Raw genomic sequence first — 18,038 nt, 5'->3', positions numbered from 1 at the left:
GGTTTGTAGTTCTCCCAAAATTTATACATGAAAATATAATCAGTAATAATACATACATCTTAATTTTATATGAAACGACAAATACGTTTAAAAAAGAACCTATTTTTTTTTCACGTCGCATGAATTCTTAACAAAATAAATACTAACAGTCTTAAATATTTTCCAAGTTATATAATTAAAAGCGTAAAAAAAATGCGTAAAGCCTAAGATATACGAGTATTAGCACAGGCGCGGAGATCGCTGGATTAAAAATCGTTAACGATATTCATTTATAAATAATTATGAAATAAAATGTATTGAATCGCTTTATACTTATGAAGTGAATGGTTAGTTAGTCTTGAATTAATTTGATATATTTATAATAATATATAGCTCGCTCGTTAGTAGGACACGAGTGCAGTATCGTAGTAATAGCCTACATACTGACGAACTGGGTCGTGCGTATCCGGAGGGCTATCAACGTCGCAATTAACGCATCAACTATTATGAATATTACTCTCCTTTCGGTATCGATGAGTTTAATAATCAAGGTTTCTGCTAGTTTATGTAATTCTATATTATTATTGATTTGGTTTAAAATGTTTTTTTTTTTTAATTAATAACACCAAGGAACAAAAGCTAAATTTAATATTTTTAAATTTTATATAATCGTTGGTTCAAATACCGAATCCAAAGTTATCAGTTTTAAACAGTTTATAACAGCCCGATAATCTACAGTACATAGTCGTTTGACTTTATATATCAGCTGTCTGAGACATTTCAACCAACCTCATACAGTGCAATGACCTAACACTATATGTATATAAGAAAATCAATGTTGATATATTTTTGTACAACTTTAAAAAAATAGTACGCATATAAACTTCTAAATATAAATATATATCAACTCAAATAATAATAACACAGTATATGCTGCCATTACGAAAGTCAGGTATTCGAGTTATCTTATATAAGTATTCGAGTCAACTTTAATTGGAAATACTGTTTCAACACTGTTCCTTTATATAAAACTATGTTATTACTAGGAGCCGAGATGGCATAGTGGTTAGAACGCGCGTGCATCTAAACCGATGATTGCAGGTTCAAGCCCAATTTTAATGTGCTTAATTTGTGTTTACAATTCATCTCGTGCTCAGTGCATGATACCTGCATGTGTCTAAATTCAGTGAAATTCTTTCACATGTGCATCCATCAACTGGAGTAGAGGGGCGTTAGCCCAGTAGTGGGATATTTACAGGCTGATACATTGTGTTATTGCTGTCCTATTAGCCAAATGTTATGTATTTTTTATAGATTTTTTATTTAATCTAATGAAAATGAATTAAAATATTATTTATCCAAGTAGGCTCTTAGTACTTAACGAGACTATATTATAGCCACTAATTAAATAAAATGTTAAGAAAATACTAAATCAACAATATTATTTCGAAATATTTTTATTATTAGTATTAAATGAGCTATGTTTTAATCTTATTAAGTTTTAATGTATGTATGTTTGGGTATGTATTCTTATCAAAGCAACTATTTCAAAGGTTTGACGCTTAACCGACTAAGTAAAGATGTCGTCGAATGAGATCTTGTGTGCTAACATTATGTAGTCCATTCGGATTTATGTGAATTTCACTATCTGGCTTTAACGATATATGTATACATCATGTAGATAAAATATTATGGGATCTTATGTGAGGCAACTAACTACGAAAATATACGAAACTATATATAAATTAAATATATTTTATATTTATATGTAAATATATAATAGGTAGGCGGAAATGTGGGATATGACGGTAAATGGTCACCACTGCCCTTAGACATTGGCGCCGTAAACGATATTAACAATTCCTTACATCGCTAATGCGCCACTAACCTTGGGAAAGAAGGTGTTAAGTCTGTTGGGCCTTTTATACTAGCTCACACACCTTTAAAACCGGGCCATAACAATACTAGGTATTACTGTTTGGCGGTAGAATATAATTAAGGGTGGTACCGACCCAAACGGGCTTGCATAAATAATTACATCAAATAGCCAATTATTCGCAGGATTCTAAGACGAATTTAACGACAACTCTTGTCAAAACGCCATAAGTTACTTACGAATTACATTAGACCAAATATATGTATTAACACACTACAAATAAAGACAGCTGAAATGATACATCCTTCCCTCAATTAATAAATAGATTATTAGCTTTACCTCTAATAGATAAAAAGAAAACACGTTGATTTTTTAGTTATTCAAAAATATAGTAATATAAAGATATTAATGATTCATTGTACTGTATCTACCAAAAGGTGTTCTTATAAAAATGGGCAAAAAATATTGTTCAAGGGAAAAGTAATAAAACAAACGTTCCAGACAATCTGGTTTTATATAAATTTTCTTAGAAGAGAAAGTGGAGCCGTAAATCTAGGAGGGCGTCGCCACTTCTATAATAGTTCCACTGCTATAATAGTTCTCAATCTCGACGAATGCACAAATCTGCTAATCGTCGCGTTGACACTTAAATAACTTTCATAAAAGGACATCTTAAGTTTCATTCCGGTCGTTGAACTTAGTTATTCGACAGACGCATTTACCGACAATGTTGTTAGTAAGCTATCAACGGACCCTAAAGCCATTATCGACGCAATCTACCGAAGGTACTCATTTCTTTATGGATTTAGAGTTTATCTACCTCAATAAGTTTTTATTCTATATATGAAGCGTCAAAATCGTTAAATATCTAAATGATGCATTTGCCATTCGGTACTCATGATCGCTTATTATATTTATAATAATTTATTAAAATTATATTTATGTCCTCCTAAATGATTACGGTCGCGGCATTTTTCAACGGAGAATAACATCGTAGGGAATACTATACTAGGTACCCATGTGTGGTCTCAAACATAGATTAACTCGAGAATTATTTAACCAAAGAATATTTTTCTTATATTACGATCAGATCTTCTTTTATGACGATAAAATAACTTCACAACCAGATCTCGTTATTTTACTTTAAATCCATCAAGTAGACTCGAACTAAGAAACAATATCCAGCTAATTATTTCGTCTAACAATTTATCGTTTGTAAACATCTCAAATTTCAATTTGTACGATAATATTTGCGTGCGACGCTCGTAATCCTGAATCTCCGTAACAAATTAACGAGAGAGTCAGTCATGTGTCAGCTCGGCGGGTCTCATTGCTAGAGTGACGTCACATGTATGTGGTTGACACCGTCGCCTAATACTCTCGTTTCATAAGTATAAACACCGCTTCACGATTCACGTCACAGAGAAACGCAATTTACGTTACAATTATAGAGGAATTCGTGGATGCTTATTAAGATTTTCATCAAAACATGCGTCGTGGGTTCTATGGCCTGTATCTGATAGATTTAGTAATAATGTATCAAAATATTACAACATTAATTTAATATCTCCGCACTTATTATATAATTGAAAGAGTATTTAACGTTTATTAATAATATAATTTAATATTTATTATTGTGTGTTACTGTGTTATTCAAATCTTGCAATTGCATTTAAACCAGTTCCATTCAACCAACTGAGAGCCAAATTACTCCAATACAGTTTCGAGAAAACGCATGTGCCAGAATTGCGCCTGACACATGCAGATATCGTGACACTCACAATGCTGATCGCGACATGAATTGTAAATTTAAATTAACCACATGAAAACATTATCTTGCACCGAATTTAACCTACGATACTTGATCACCTTAAAGCTTCAGTAGCGTAAAGCATCAGTACACAATTTTAACACTGGTGTGAAAAAAAAGATTGCACAAATTATTTAAAAATACAATTAATAAAGGTTTTTCTTTTTTTTTTAATTTTTAAGGTTGTTGTCTCTATAAAGGTACACGTGGCTTTGTACGTGCACGAAAATTAATTCCTGTTTTTGCAAATGCAATTATGTTACCAGACGTAATTTTGCTCCGGTGTCGATAACAGACCAGTTTATTACGAACGAGGTTAACATCCTTTAGTAATTTGGTACCTTACTAGACCTATTATTTATGGTTTAACTGGCTTCTTAGTGTTGATTGATGTAATATTCTATTTTATATATAAGTTAAAATTAACAAAATATTTTTACACGCCATTACTATCATTTGATTGTTTTAAGCCGTATCTCTGACGTAAACTCTTCTTGGGAATGTTTTCCTAGTTTATTGATGTCATACCCATATGGCTAAAGCGCTTACGTAGCGCTAAATGCGCTTTACAAATATTCCCCTCGTCGGGTCTTACAGACGAACACGATGTGAGGTAACATGGGTCTATTTATAAGAATTTTTCATATTATATACCTTTGTAATGAAGTTTAAAATAGAACAGATCTTTCAGCTTTGTACGTCTGTTCGTATAGATTAAATATTTATGAAAAAAAAAATACTTCCTATACTCTTAGATGAAAATTGCCTTTTTTATTGCGCAGCTTAGAATAATTATCTACTTAGGTAAAATTAAAATTTCTTTAAAAAAAATATTATTTTCAAATTCAAAACAAAATGTTTTTCCAATGAGTTTTTATTATTATTTACTAGAACCTAATGCCTATTTACTTGTATAACATTTATTTTTCGTATAGTTCTGTAAATGCCATTTCGTTAAATACTAAATAAACATTTTAAGGGTATACGTCTCGGTACTCAAGTATCACATATAGTCATGAATGACCGACAATTTATTATTTATATATACGCCTTGTTTATATTTTATATGAGTAAAAAATAATATATTCTAAAATATAGTCTAATACGCAAGACAAAACCACATAGGGTTACATATGTGGGTGGTAGAATTAAATAATACGATATATTTATTGTAATATTCGATGTTGATTTTTTCAGAAGATATTTTTTGTATTAACTTATATAAATACGTATAACAATCATAAATATTTGTATTTTGTACGTGAGTGAATAATAGATACTTTACAAATCTTAAAAAATATTTAAAATTAAATATTAACTAAATGTTTTAGAAGGATAAGTTTATTTTCTTTTCAAATATAATTTCGTTCCCGCGACGTTTCGACACATGGCATCCGAACATTGACCTGTCTGAGTAATTTATACATGTCTCAGACGTATATAAGAAACTAGCTGTCCGCCCGACTTTGTACGGGTAAAATCCATGCAACAAGACCGTTTCATGCAAAGTCGTCCCGTTTCCCTGTTAAAAATTAAAAAAATTGAAATTTTCAAAAATCCATTCTTAGTAAGCGTTTACGTCTCGAAAAGAGTAACTATACTAAGTATACTTACACATCAAAGGATCTCTGCAACTTTAAGTCAATCTGACTTAAAGTTGCAGAGATCCTTTGATGTGTAAGTCAGCGGTATCCTTCCTATATATTTTTATAATGGCCATTAATCCCAAATATTTTATTTTATTCCCAAATTTTAACAAAGAGATAAATAATAGAAATTACATACGAACGATCTGTCGAATAATTTATACATTTAGTAATGTTCATTTTACATTATTTCATATCTATTTTGTTAGCAAAGTGTATATATCAACTAGGTATGTATATGTTTAAAAATATTTACCGTATAGTTCATTGTCATGTAACAGAAATTAAATGAAATAAAAAATATATTATTTACACAATAAATTATTTTAAATTGACAACTAAGATCTATTTTATTAATAAATAATATATATTCTCTTAATTAATATTTATTGACATGGCGTTGGTTCATGTTTATAGGTCCGTCGTAATGTTAATTCATTTGTTTTAAGATAAAATTATCTTCCAAGACTAAACATTAATGATTGTGATTAAGCGTTGGCAACGGTAATTATCTGCATAGCATTTTGCTGGTCACCGATACAGTTCGATGACTCTTCAACGTTCAATAGTAGCAATAAGTAGAAGGAAGCTGTAGTATGAACGATACTACTAGGAAAAATTATTAATAGTTTCACTTTTTATACATCAATAATTCTACTCTATGATAATTATGTAACGATGGAAAATTCTGTATTCAATTCTGTGTTTATTTACTGGTATACGTAGGAGCCGAGATGGGTGACTGATTAGTCTACGTAAATCTCAGCCAATGATTGCGTCTTCAACAATTTAATTTTCATTTTATTTATTTTTTATTTTATTTATTTATTTATTATTTATTTATATAATACATTACAAATTCCTTTTACGGTGTTACAAAATCCCTGTCGGGTTTATCCGTACACCGGCATTCATCGAGATCACTCGGAACTTTTAGTACATAAATATATTACCTATACACTACATATAAACTACATAAGATTTTGAGTAACTGATGTTTGTTTAATTATACTCATATGTGAGGGTATACGTTAAAAGATTTTTAAATTATGTTATTAATACAATAGTTACTTACGATGCACTACTTGGCCGGTCGGCTCGGTTTTGCGATAATGTATTTGAAAGAAATAACTTGTAAATAGTGCATAGTGCACATACAGGATGATCCGTTTCACTTTATGAGATGTTATTTTATTTTATTTTATTAGTATATTAAGTATTATTATTAATATTTAAAAAATATTCTTTAAGTTTCTCCTTTATATTTTTTGTACTTATTTCGTGTTTAAAATCATTAGTAAGATTGTTCAATATTGTTGGAACAAGATATTCTAGGGTTCGCCTACCGTATAGATTGTTAATACGGGGTACGACAAGTCGTTCGTTCGACACACTGCGGGTTACTAATGCATGCTTAATCCTTTTTTGTAAATCCAGATTAAAAAAGTTTTCTAATAGGAGTGTGTATTTAACTTTGTCATGTATTGGTATGATTTTACATTGAGAGAACAGGTTATGATAATTACCCTTACATAAATTTTTAACTTTATCTGGCACTACGGATTTGAGTAATCGTATTTGGAGTTCGTAAATTTTATTTAATTGTGTTTTTGATGTTCTTCCGTAACTGCTAAGTCCATACGATATGATAGATTCAGCTAGGGCGTTTAATAGTAATAGGCGAGTTAAATATGGAATTTTGTTTTTAATAATAGAAAATTTTGCCAAAATTGATCTTAATTTTATACAAACTTTATCTATATGCTCTGCCCAATTAAAGTGGTCGTCTATAATGAGACCTAAATATTTATGGTTATTAACTATCTCAACTTCGTCACATGTACACGATTTTGTGTTCGAATGTAAACATAAATGATTATGAACAATTAATTTTGGTATAATTGTGCTTCTATTTCGACTGGAACTAATGTACATAAGTTTAGTTTTTGATGCATTAAGTACGAGACCTACGTCATGAGACCATTTGGTTATCAAGGTAAAATCAGTTTGTAATTTCGATATAGCTGTATTTAAATCATGTGCTTGAATTTGGCGTTACAGAAATATATCGTGGAATAAGGGTCCAAATCACAGACAAGGAATATTCTATATCGACTGTGGGATATTTACAAGCTGTGACTTTATGTATATGTAACCGTAAATAGTTAAATCCACTTTTATTATCGATGCTTTATATCACCTAAACTAAATAATCTCTGTAAGAAAAATGTCCGTCATTTGCGGTACGCGTTGTGCATTGCCTTTTGTCATGTGTTATTTCTGTAATGTAATATATAATTAGGAGCACTAATAAGTAAGTAATAGTAATTTACCTTTGTCATTATAATCGTGATGATGGATAAAAAATAAATAAAAGAACAGACTGTTAGTGTGTGTGGAAAATATTCGTGCCGGTGCCACACACGAGGCAGACACATTGAAATTAGACACATGCAGGTTTCCTCATGATCTTTTCCTTTACCACCGAGCACGAGTTTAATTATAAACCAAAATAAAGCACATGGAAATTCACTGGTGCTTGCTTGGATTTGAACGCCCAATCGTCTGTTAAGATGCACGCGTTCTAACTAGTCCGCTGGTTGGCTTAATGGACGATGCTCAATATCATGCATTGATTTTACAAAGACAGTAGTTGTGACAAATTGATTAAAGCATGCGTTAAAGCGACTTTACTTTTTTAAATACAATAATAAAGAAAATAAATAAAATAATATTATTATTAATTTATTTATTGTATCATTAATATTTACAGTGGTCTTATTGCATTGCCCACAAAACCATGTGACTGGTTCGACTGCTAGATCAATAATTGAGTCTCGTATCACAAGCTTAGTACTTAAATGCTAAGTATAAAATAATACTATGTTGAGTTAAATAAGACTAACATATATACATGTAACTATACCACTAATAATGATTTTAACAAAAGTATTACACATATTACATTAAGGAAAAAAAAACATAAATCCTTCTTGGATTTAAACTTGAAAGTGAACTATACAAATACTTATAAATCACTAATAATATACGTCTTTAAAAGTGTACAGAATGAAATAGTAGTTAGGATATATTCACTAAATCCTTGATAGACAATTTTGATTTCAAATAGCTTGTAATAAAGATAATTACTGATCGAAACATCGATACATATTTGAATTGATTAACACCCTTATAAAATCGCAACGGCACAGAAACGGGTTAAAATTAAACATATAAATCGTATAATAATTGCTTTATAATTTAGCGGTACAAGAACCGGGGCTCGTAATAGCAGAACTGATGCAATGTCGTTGCGAGCGCCATAAGAAAATGTGCAGCTTTCAAGTCGAGTTTCGTTTACGGAATTACATTTGTATTCAAAGGTGTAGTAACCTGTCTGATGCAATAAATCATTAACATTAATACAGTATTGGAAGCTAAAAAGGACGCACATTTCGAAAGTGTACACTTTGGTATTCATTTGAACATCTTCAGTAATACTTTTATTTAACAGGATAATTTTTTTTTTCTTAAACAGTGCTGAAATTGTTTGATCCATTTGACTTTATCTTGTGATTACCGCGTGATGAGTGCGCAGACAGATAAAATGAATATGACATTAATGCAATTGTTCCTTACAGGATACCCTGTTCATGTAAGTCTTTAGAAGGACGTTTATCTTATATATGTATGCCTATGTATGTGTGTGTATGTGAATTACTCGCAAATGTTAAATTTTAATGATATCGACTTTATATTCATTATTTTTTTTTTCAAAACTCTACCACGAACCTGATGATCATTTTGATATTTTTATTGATCATATTATAGCAGTTAAAGTCCCCTTTGCTCGGCAAACACCGCATTTGACACATGCAGGCTTAATATGTTTTCCTTTACCACTTAACATGAAATGAATAATTATTTTTAAACCAACTAAAGGAAAAGGGATATCTTCCACTATTATTTACGTGTTATTAGTTGTCGATGATTTCGGGTTCAAACCTTGATAAGCACCACTGAATTTTAATGTGCTTAATTTGTATTTATAATTCATCTTGTGCTCGGCGGTGAAGAAAAACATCGTGAGGAAACCTGCATGTGTCTAATTTCAACGAAATTCTGCCACATGTGTATTCCACCAACCCGCATTGTAGCAGCGTAGTGGAATATGCTCCAAACCTCCTCCTCAAAGGGAGAGGAAGCCCAGCAGTGGGAAATCTACAGGCTGTTAATGTAATGTAATTAGTAGTTTTACTGTTCTATATAAAAAAAAACTCTTGTTCATTCATCACATTCAAAAATTACACCATGTGTCATATAATCAACAAACGACGAATCCTTAATCTACACTGACAAGTAAAAAATCTAACATTCGCATATTGTAATATTTCGTAACAAAAAACTACTTCAAGAACAATTTCAAATTTTGTGATAAGTATATGTATATATTTTATGCAAGCGAGTTTGCTTCAGTCTTCGAGTCTCAAAGCTTCGACCGATCGCTGTTAAATTTGGCACGGGAATAACTCGGCGCACGGAAACATGATGATCGGAAGATCGGACCGGAGATACCGACGAAACAAGCACCTAGTACGAATTTCACGCGAGCGATGCCTTTAGTAATCATATACAACATATAATATTCATCATAATAATATTATTTATTATACTGTAAATTAAATGTTTTTAATTACGATGTAATAATAATAATAACGTGCTATGAAATGATGCAATATAATCCTATTAAAATATTATTATACTAGGCGATGTTTCAATAATATCAATTTGCATTTGAAAACGCTCTTATCATTCTCCAAAGATAACTTCACATATACTAAGCTACGCGATCTAATTCTGTAATACCTAATAAGCAAACGACAAAGCATCGATTTTCATACAGAACTAACTTAACGTCGACCCCTTTTCAATAAAAATCACATTTTCTTTCACAAGTCAGTTGTTGGTGCCTGGGTGACATTCATGGAGGAGTTTAGTGACTTCCGAAGTAGCAGGTTATCAGACGTGGCGGGGAGGGGGTTGGGTGGAGGGAAACTGGGTACTGGTGGTAGGTCACCCCCGCATTCGCGTCCAGGCTCTCGGCGCGTCCGACCGCGCCTTGCTCGCGTTCCCGTATTATTTACGCGTCCGTCTGTATTTACTAACTTACGCTGAAACTGTTCTCAATATTACACGTTCAAGGTTTGTTGTGGCCGATAGAAGTGAAATTGTGGTTGTTTCTTAGTCATTATTTATTCGTTCATTTATAAAAAACTTTATTTCATTAAAAGTGTCTTGTGACATACTCGTTGATATTTTAATTTAATTGTGATTTTTTAAAATATTAAAAAAAAAGCCTTTTCCTTATATATTTTACATCTGTAGCGTAAACAAATATTGTACGATATCATATTGAATATTTGTTCGGTATTCTATTAATTAACAAAAATACAAGCATATTGTAACCCATAGTCGGACTAGGTCAGTGCTTCAAGCTTAACGTGTTAATCGATCGTCTCTATTTATAAAACGTCATCTTATGATCATTTTTCAACATCAAGCCAGCTTCCAATCGGACACCATCTGTAATTTTTCACGCGTCAGACAGTTTATCTTTCCTTCGCCCACTAATCCTAGCCGAGTCTTTGAGATGTTGATCCCCGTGTAATTAATTTCAAGATTATCTTAATCAATGCGTTAATTACACCGTTAAGTCATTTAAATTCGATGAATAAGAATTCGTTGATATTTGACCATAATCCTTGTTGAAAATTAGAGAAAACACATTAATTTATTATATATCGAATATCTTTTGTCTGCTATTTATTTTCTCCCAGTTTCATTTTTTTATATTGATAACTATAATGCTGGTTAATATCTATAATTAAAAAAAATTAAAAATGGTCTGATAACCACAGGAGAGAAAAGTAGGTATGTAGAAAAACAATTGTCCTTAATTTGAACACATTATTAAGGATGAGCTTCGCAAGTAAATTAGTTGTGTTGTAAATAGGTAATTGTAGTAAAATGTCGTATGTACCATAATCGTTAAATGTAATGTGCGTCTGGTATGGTTCGTTCTACTCTACTTGGTAGGCATGCGGCCTTACGCACTGCAAAAACCGTAAAATCGCGCTTTCGATCCGGACCCTCCAGTTTCCACCTCTGATGATAACCCAGTACGCTTGCGTACAAAATTACATATTAACAAGATGATTAATGTATTTGTGAATAGTATATTATATGAGAGCAAATTTTAAATACCGATTCAATTATTTATAATCATTTTATATGCATTTATTTTTACTGTTTACTTATTATTTAAAAAAAAAAAAACATATATTATTTTTATTTTAAAATAACCAATACCAATATGTGTGTATGCAAATACCTATTGTTAATTGAGCTAAAACAAGACCAAAATAGTTTCCAATGTCGCCTATAGTTGAAAAAGTAAGGCCATAATCACACTTTATTATTAACAAGAAGTACTCAAAGGATATATGGTTAATAGGCCTTAACGAGATTTGCAACTTTCTTAATACATCCAAGCCAAGCTTACTTTGTCGCAAGACTTGAAAATGTATGTGAATAATCTATACTAGACTACATGTCTTCAGATATATCTTAACTACTTAAAAGCAAATAAAAATGTACGAAATAATACAAAAGTCCAAAATCCATAATAATCATAAATACATTTGAGCTCAAAACAAAAACATGTCCATTTAAAAATAGTCATTTTCGTAATATTTTACGACTTTAATAAACCTTGGCAGATTTATCGATCATAACAGGCAAAATTCCGAAATTAAAATGAGGTTAAATCAACGAATGTCATAAATTCGGAATATCAAATAGAGATTCGTAGTTAGTATTCATAAATCGAGCGAAGCCATTGATAAAGTACCTCACTCTAGCTCCATCTAGAACCGCAATTATCACGGGAGTATACTGTCTCATTGTTCAGGAGCAGGCAGATAGCACTTTACAAAACATTGGCTGCTTTCTCTCGATTTAGAATTATCCGGCTTGCAATGTTACTGCCGTTTTTGTTTCTCTACTTGGGAAAGATTGTGTCATTAGGAATGTTGTTTAAGTTTCTTGCAAGATTGTGAATTTACGGAATAAAAATATATATAAGAAATCGAACATTGTTCGTTCTTTTGAAGTTATTTTGATCCCATGTAAACGTTGAGATGTGTTCAGATACAAACACACACACAGAGTCAGACAATGAATGGACTATTATCAATTAAAAGTATATTTGAATGTATTTCAATTTATACTACTACTAGTAGTATAATTAAACAAATAAACATAAATTCGAACTTACAATTAATATTGTAATGGCTAACTTGTGTTCCAAAATAAAAAAAAACATACGAATAACGAATTAAAAGTACAAAACATTGAAGTCATAGACGTTATTTCAAATAAAGAAAAGATTTAAAACGAAAATACATCAAGAACCGCATAATTTAAATATCTTTTAGATTAATTAAAACCGACACACTGACCTCTGTCTTGTGTCAAAGCGTAGTTGTACGTAGATACCAATTAAATGTACACGCACATTTCTGTCGCCTACATATTAAATTCAGAACGGTTGAATTTTGGTCACTTATAGCCGACATCAAAAGAAGAAGGTTAGAAGTTAGTTTTTCTTTTGTTATCATTGCAGATTAAGAACCGATTTTGATGATTATGTTTTTAATTGTCAGGTCATATTATTGATAATTTCAAATCAAAACAGATAGAGCATTACCTTAAAATGTTAAACATGAAATAAACAATTATTAATTCATATCATATCAAGATATAAACACACATATACACAGCTATAATAATCTCGAATAGTACATATAAGATTGTATTTTACAACAATTTAAGTTCCAATCGAGTTTAAAATTATACACGAATCCGTTCGTCTGGTTGAATTATCTCAAGATATTGCGGTATCCAGTTCCGACTTGGTTCCATTCAATCGGAATTTATAGCAAATTGGGCGTGGTTGAGAAAAGGAGACGTGATGGGTGTGAATTTGACAGGGGTTATTAATTATAATACCTATTCAGATATTTTAGGGAAATTTAATCCTTTACTCGTAAATGTGAGTCATAAAATTACAAATATAGTATCGCCAATAACAATTGACTCTACATTGTAAACGTTTTATCTATTTTTGCAATTGTTTGCGGTATCCTCGAAATAGTACAAAATAACAAAAACAAAACAATTCAAATAATGGTTTGCATCATCATAACAATGAATAATTGTTTTTGTGACTTGTATTTAATATATTTCTACTATATATATCTTACAAAATGCCTTATAAATATCATCTGGGAATTACAGATGACACATGTATTATTTTATTTTAAATTTTATTGTATGTTCAATATACTCGTTATATTAGAGGTTAATGTCTACTTGTACTCTTGTCTTTGTTATCAATTACATTAATTTTTTTGACTAAATGCTAATATTTACCTCATTTTCATTATACATACAAAAAAAATCTTTTCAATTTTCGATGTTGACGTACCTTTTAATAAGTAACTAGTAAATCTGTTAGACAAATTAAACATTTACTTCCAACTCCTTACCATGTTTAGCTATGAGACATTTCATTTAAACGTATATTTTTTGTACTTTGACTTTGAGGTAGTTTTGATTAATCTTTTTAACATTTACTCAAAGAAAAATAACAAATATTTTAATGTAAACAGCTGTTCAAATAGAAACGTAGGCGTTATCATTATTTCAAATCATACTTTTCAAGATGGTCCCATCGATCTACACATAAGACGAAGATTAAACGATGATGAATGAAAAACTTATTTTAATTGCCTGCTATAGGCATACTTATATTAAACATCGCAATTTTACGACAAGGCTGTCTGGTCGATACAATCAGTCTTGGTCGAAAACTTTGCTCATTTGATGCCCAAGGAAAGACCTACTTCGTGAAACAAGTTTTTCAGCTTAACTCTCCAAAACTTTCCATTCAATATCGTTTAACTCAAAATTAGAATACAGTCGGTGCGAGGAGAAAATAATTTGAATTCGCTTAATGTGGCGTTTCTATCCTTTGTTCATAATTTCTTAACATTTACATCTCTTACTTCTTTTTATGAAACATCTGAATATTTAAGACCTTTGACTGTTTTTCCCTATGTAGTTGCTTTGACGTGAAGTTGTTTTTACTGTTTCCCGGAAACATTTCTTTTTACGAATGTTATTACTAGTCTGTGATCTATCGATATGCCAAGTAAATTTTTACCTAAACTCTTAGTAGTGTATATTATTATTTTATATTTAGGGTAATTTGTTTTTAAGGGTTCGTTAAATTGGCAAAGTTCACATAAATTCGTGATGAACGATTGGGTTTAGCAAAAAATCCCTTAAACTCATTCCCTCCGAGGTACACTACAAGTTTTGGTGAATTGATTATCTTCTATACATAAAAATATATGATAAAGTTGTTTCAGTCCTCGTATCTGAAATAATAAATGACATCTAACCGACTGTACTAAACACAACAAAGAAAGTAAGATTATTCCCATTAAGTAAATTTTCTGGCGCGTAATGCTTATTCAGACGCGATGTGATGGTTTAGTTTGATGATTTTATGGTATGATACGGCATTTACTTGTATAATTCCTGATATCATTAATTCACGATCATTATAATTGGTTCGCATTTTTGACTTTTGGGGGAGGCTTAACAGAATAAATATATTCTTATATTTTTCCTTTTCTACGTTTGTTAAGGAAAGGCTATATTTTTTATATATTCGATTTTTGATTTACAATCTAAAATATAATAATAGTATGAGTGGCAAGAAAATAAATCATTACTGTATCGAGAATATTACGTATGACTCAATTAAGTTCTACGTCACCCAAATAAATGGAATAATTGTAAGCGAATAATGACAGCGATGCCGATGTCAAGAATATAAAAGTAATTATCGTGACATATTTTAAAATTGGCTTGGGCATAATAAGTCACTTGAAAGCAAGGAATTAACCACAAACTTCTTTTAGCCACACTACTAATCTTTATCATTAATCAGCTAATGGTGCTTTTATATGGTGAATGTTTAATCTTACTTAAATAGTGATCCAATTAAGTGAAGAACAATGGCCATGTGGGCGGTGATTTGGCTTACGTTTTGTGTTATCTTCATTAACGTCGATGCTTCGATTTATGACGACGACTATGATTCGTTCACGAGGACCTACGATTACGCTACAGCAGGTGAGTGCACACAGACGAAAGTTTAAATTTAAAAAGTGAAGCCGTTCGCTTCAAATGTTTTTTAGACAAAATACGTCACCACTGTTTGTTATGAACGAAGTTTTTGTGCTTCTGTCAAAGTGTGTTTGTTTTCATATTACGGATTGATGATTACACATGTAGTAGAAAGTGTTCAAGTTATTTTTCAACGTTGAACATAATATATTTATTTATAAAATTGTTTTGTTCAGTATTCAGACCAAACACTTTAATTAGTTTGATGTTTTGTACTAATTGTTTCAATTATCTTTGAAAAATATTAAACATTTTTATTTTCTGTACCAAGATTTGAATTCATCACGATACGATACGACACGTCACTTAATCGGACAATCTATGCTGATTGAAACCACAGCTGTCCGAAACGTGTGATTGGAACTCCAAAGCTTAACCTAAATCCCGACAGGGCTTCAAAAGATTTCCTTAAATAAATGCTAACCCATTTGAATCAGCTATCTGTTTTGTTTCGTACTTTGACTAGATATACTGATCAATTGTTTTAATAGTAGGTAGTATAAAACTAAAATAGGGAAACGATGTTTTAACTTGAACATTAGTTCTTGTAAAAATACAAGTACTAAACGTCATTTAAAAAAAAAAAAAAAAACTGTAAATAGATTGTCATACACCATGTATAAATTGATTATGTCCTGGAATTTAGCATGGGATGTTATATATAAAAAAATAGCTGATTTTAATATACGCTCACCGAAGCGGACGAGTGAGAGCAAAACTATTTGTAAACGTAAACTTAAAATATTGAGTTACGGTATTTTACAACAAACAATAAGATGTTCTTCAATTTTCTGAAATAAATAATGCTAGAGCATTTTTATTGGCATTAAAGTAATTAAGATCAGATCAAACTTTTGTTTCACTGTTACTTGAATATTACGCTGCATTACTCTTGTCAAAACTTACATGTCTAAGTTATACTTAAAGAAAAGCGCGGACGAAACACGTCGCTTGTTAAAGTTGTAGACCAAAGAAGCGCTCCTCTTGTTTCTACTCATACAAGTTGTAATGAACTCTTTATGTAGGTATGCCTCGAAAAGTATTTTCTTTGGTAAAATGTTATGAATTTTTAAGCAGAAATTTGAAAAATACACATCAAAACACACATACAAATACAGAATATGATGTATGGGTAAAAATAATCAGGAAACGGATATTATATGGTAACATATGTGGACAAGTTAATGAGGTTGATGCTTATGCGTGACGTCACGGATGCCATCCGCCTAAGTTATGAATCTATCTACGATTGTTGTTGAAACTAATTAATTCTGCAGAAATTACATTCTAACTTTCGTTGTGATTTAATTACTTATAGTTGTAGAAAATAACTTCAACTAAGTTCAATATCAAACTACAGTTTTATTTATAATTTCAGAATTTTCTTTGAAAACTGAATTAGGTTAATATATCTCAAATATATTATTATTTATTGATCTGACAAAATTTTAAATACTTTTTTAGGTTACATGCTATTAAATTATCTTTAAAAATTTTTCTTTTTTGTTTATTAACATCCTTTTATTTAACTTAATATTAAGGTACGTGACCGATGCTATAATTGAGTGTTAAACTAGATTTACTCAACCGATTGAGTAATATTTCGCACAATTTTAGGAACAATAAAATCAATAGTTTCACTAAATGTAACTAATTACAACTTGGTTTTAATTCCTTTCTTAATTAACGCTATTTCTGCATCCAGTGTGAGCTGTCCTTTGTTGTTTTTTTATTAACGTTCTTCTATACTTTTGCTTCATGCTTCTATTAAAAACAATACGGTTTTTTTTTTAATTGTAATATCATGAACCCTTCAAGCGAGTTCGACTGGCTCTTGATCGATTTTTCTAATCTGACTAGCTGCTCCACGCCACGTCCCCTGCGTTAAAAATTACTGCTCTACCTCGGCGGAGCGCAGTCTGATGTCATATAATGTATACGTGACATACTCCGACCTATACCTCTCTAATTTACGGGTTAACGTAAAATATATGTATGTTTTCAAATCAAGCGATCATGTGGCTAGTGTGTTCATACAAAATCCCTTCTTTTTATAGTATAATTTGGTGGACGAGCATATAGGACGCCTGATTGTCACCACCGCCCGTAGAGAATGGCGCTGTAAGAAATATTAAGCATTCCTTACATCGCCATTGCGCCACCAACCTTGGGAACTAAGATGTTTAGTCCCTTTTGCCTGTAGTTACACTGGCGCACTCGCCCTTCAAACCGGAACACAACAATACATCTATATCTGATGACTGGGTGTTACCTAACCAGAAGGCCATGCACAAAGCCCTACCATCAAGCAAATCATTTTCAACATTTTTATACTAATATAGACTTGTATAGATGTTACTATTTAAAGCGGCATTTATCCACATTTATTTGTCCAAACTATAGCTAG

General features: G+C 31.1%; 1 protein-coding gene across 13 annotated transcripts in view; it reads left to right on the top strand.

Moving 5' to 3' along the window:
- Positions 1-18,038, top strand: part of LOC125077755 (low-density lipoprotein receptor) — a 213,642-nt gene that overhangs the window by 164,747 nt on the left and 30,857 nt on the right. For 2 of the 13 annotated variants that reach the window (XM_047689899.1, XM_047689849.1), the window contains exons 1-2: positions 10,398-10,513; positions 15,393-15,577. The exons of 8 other annotated variants lie outside the window; for them this stretch is intronic. In XM_047689899.1, the coding sequence (XP_047545855.1) occupies positions 15,460-15,577 (118 nt within the window). In that variant the 5' untranslated portion in view covers positions 10,398-10,513; positions 15,393-15,459. Of the gene's footprint in view, positions 1-10,395; positions 10,514-15,363; positions 15,578-18,038 lie in introns of those variants that run through there. 3 more of the 13 variants (XM_047689875.1, XM_047689865.1, XM_047689857.1) reach the window with 2 other exon arrangements.

Source organism: Vanessa atalanta, chromosome 1, assembly GCF_905147765.1.
Source record: "Vanessa atalanta chromosome 1, ilVanAtal1.2, whole genome shotgun sequence".
NCBI lineage: Eukaryota > Metazoa > Arthropoda > Insecta > Lepidoptera > Nymphalidae > Vanessa > Vanessa atalanta.
The sequence above is the reverse complement of the archived record's forward strand: the minus strand, read 5'-3'. Positions and strand labels throughout refer to the sequence as shown.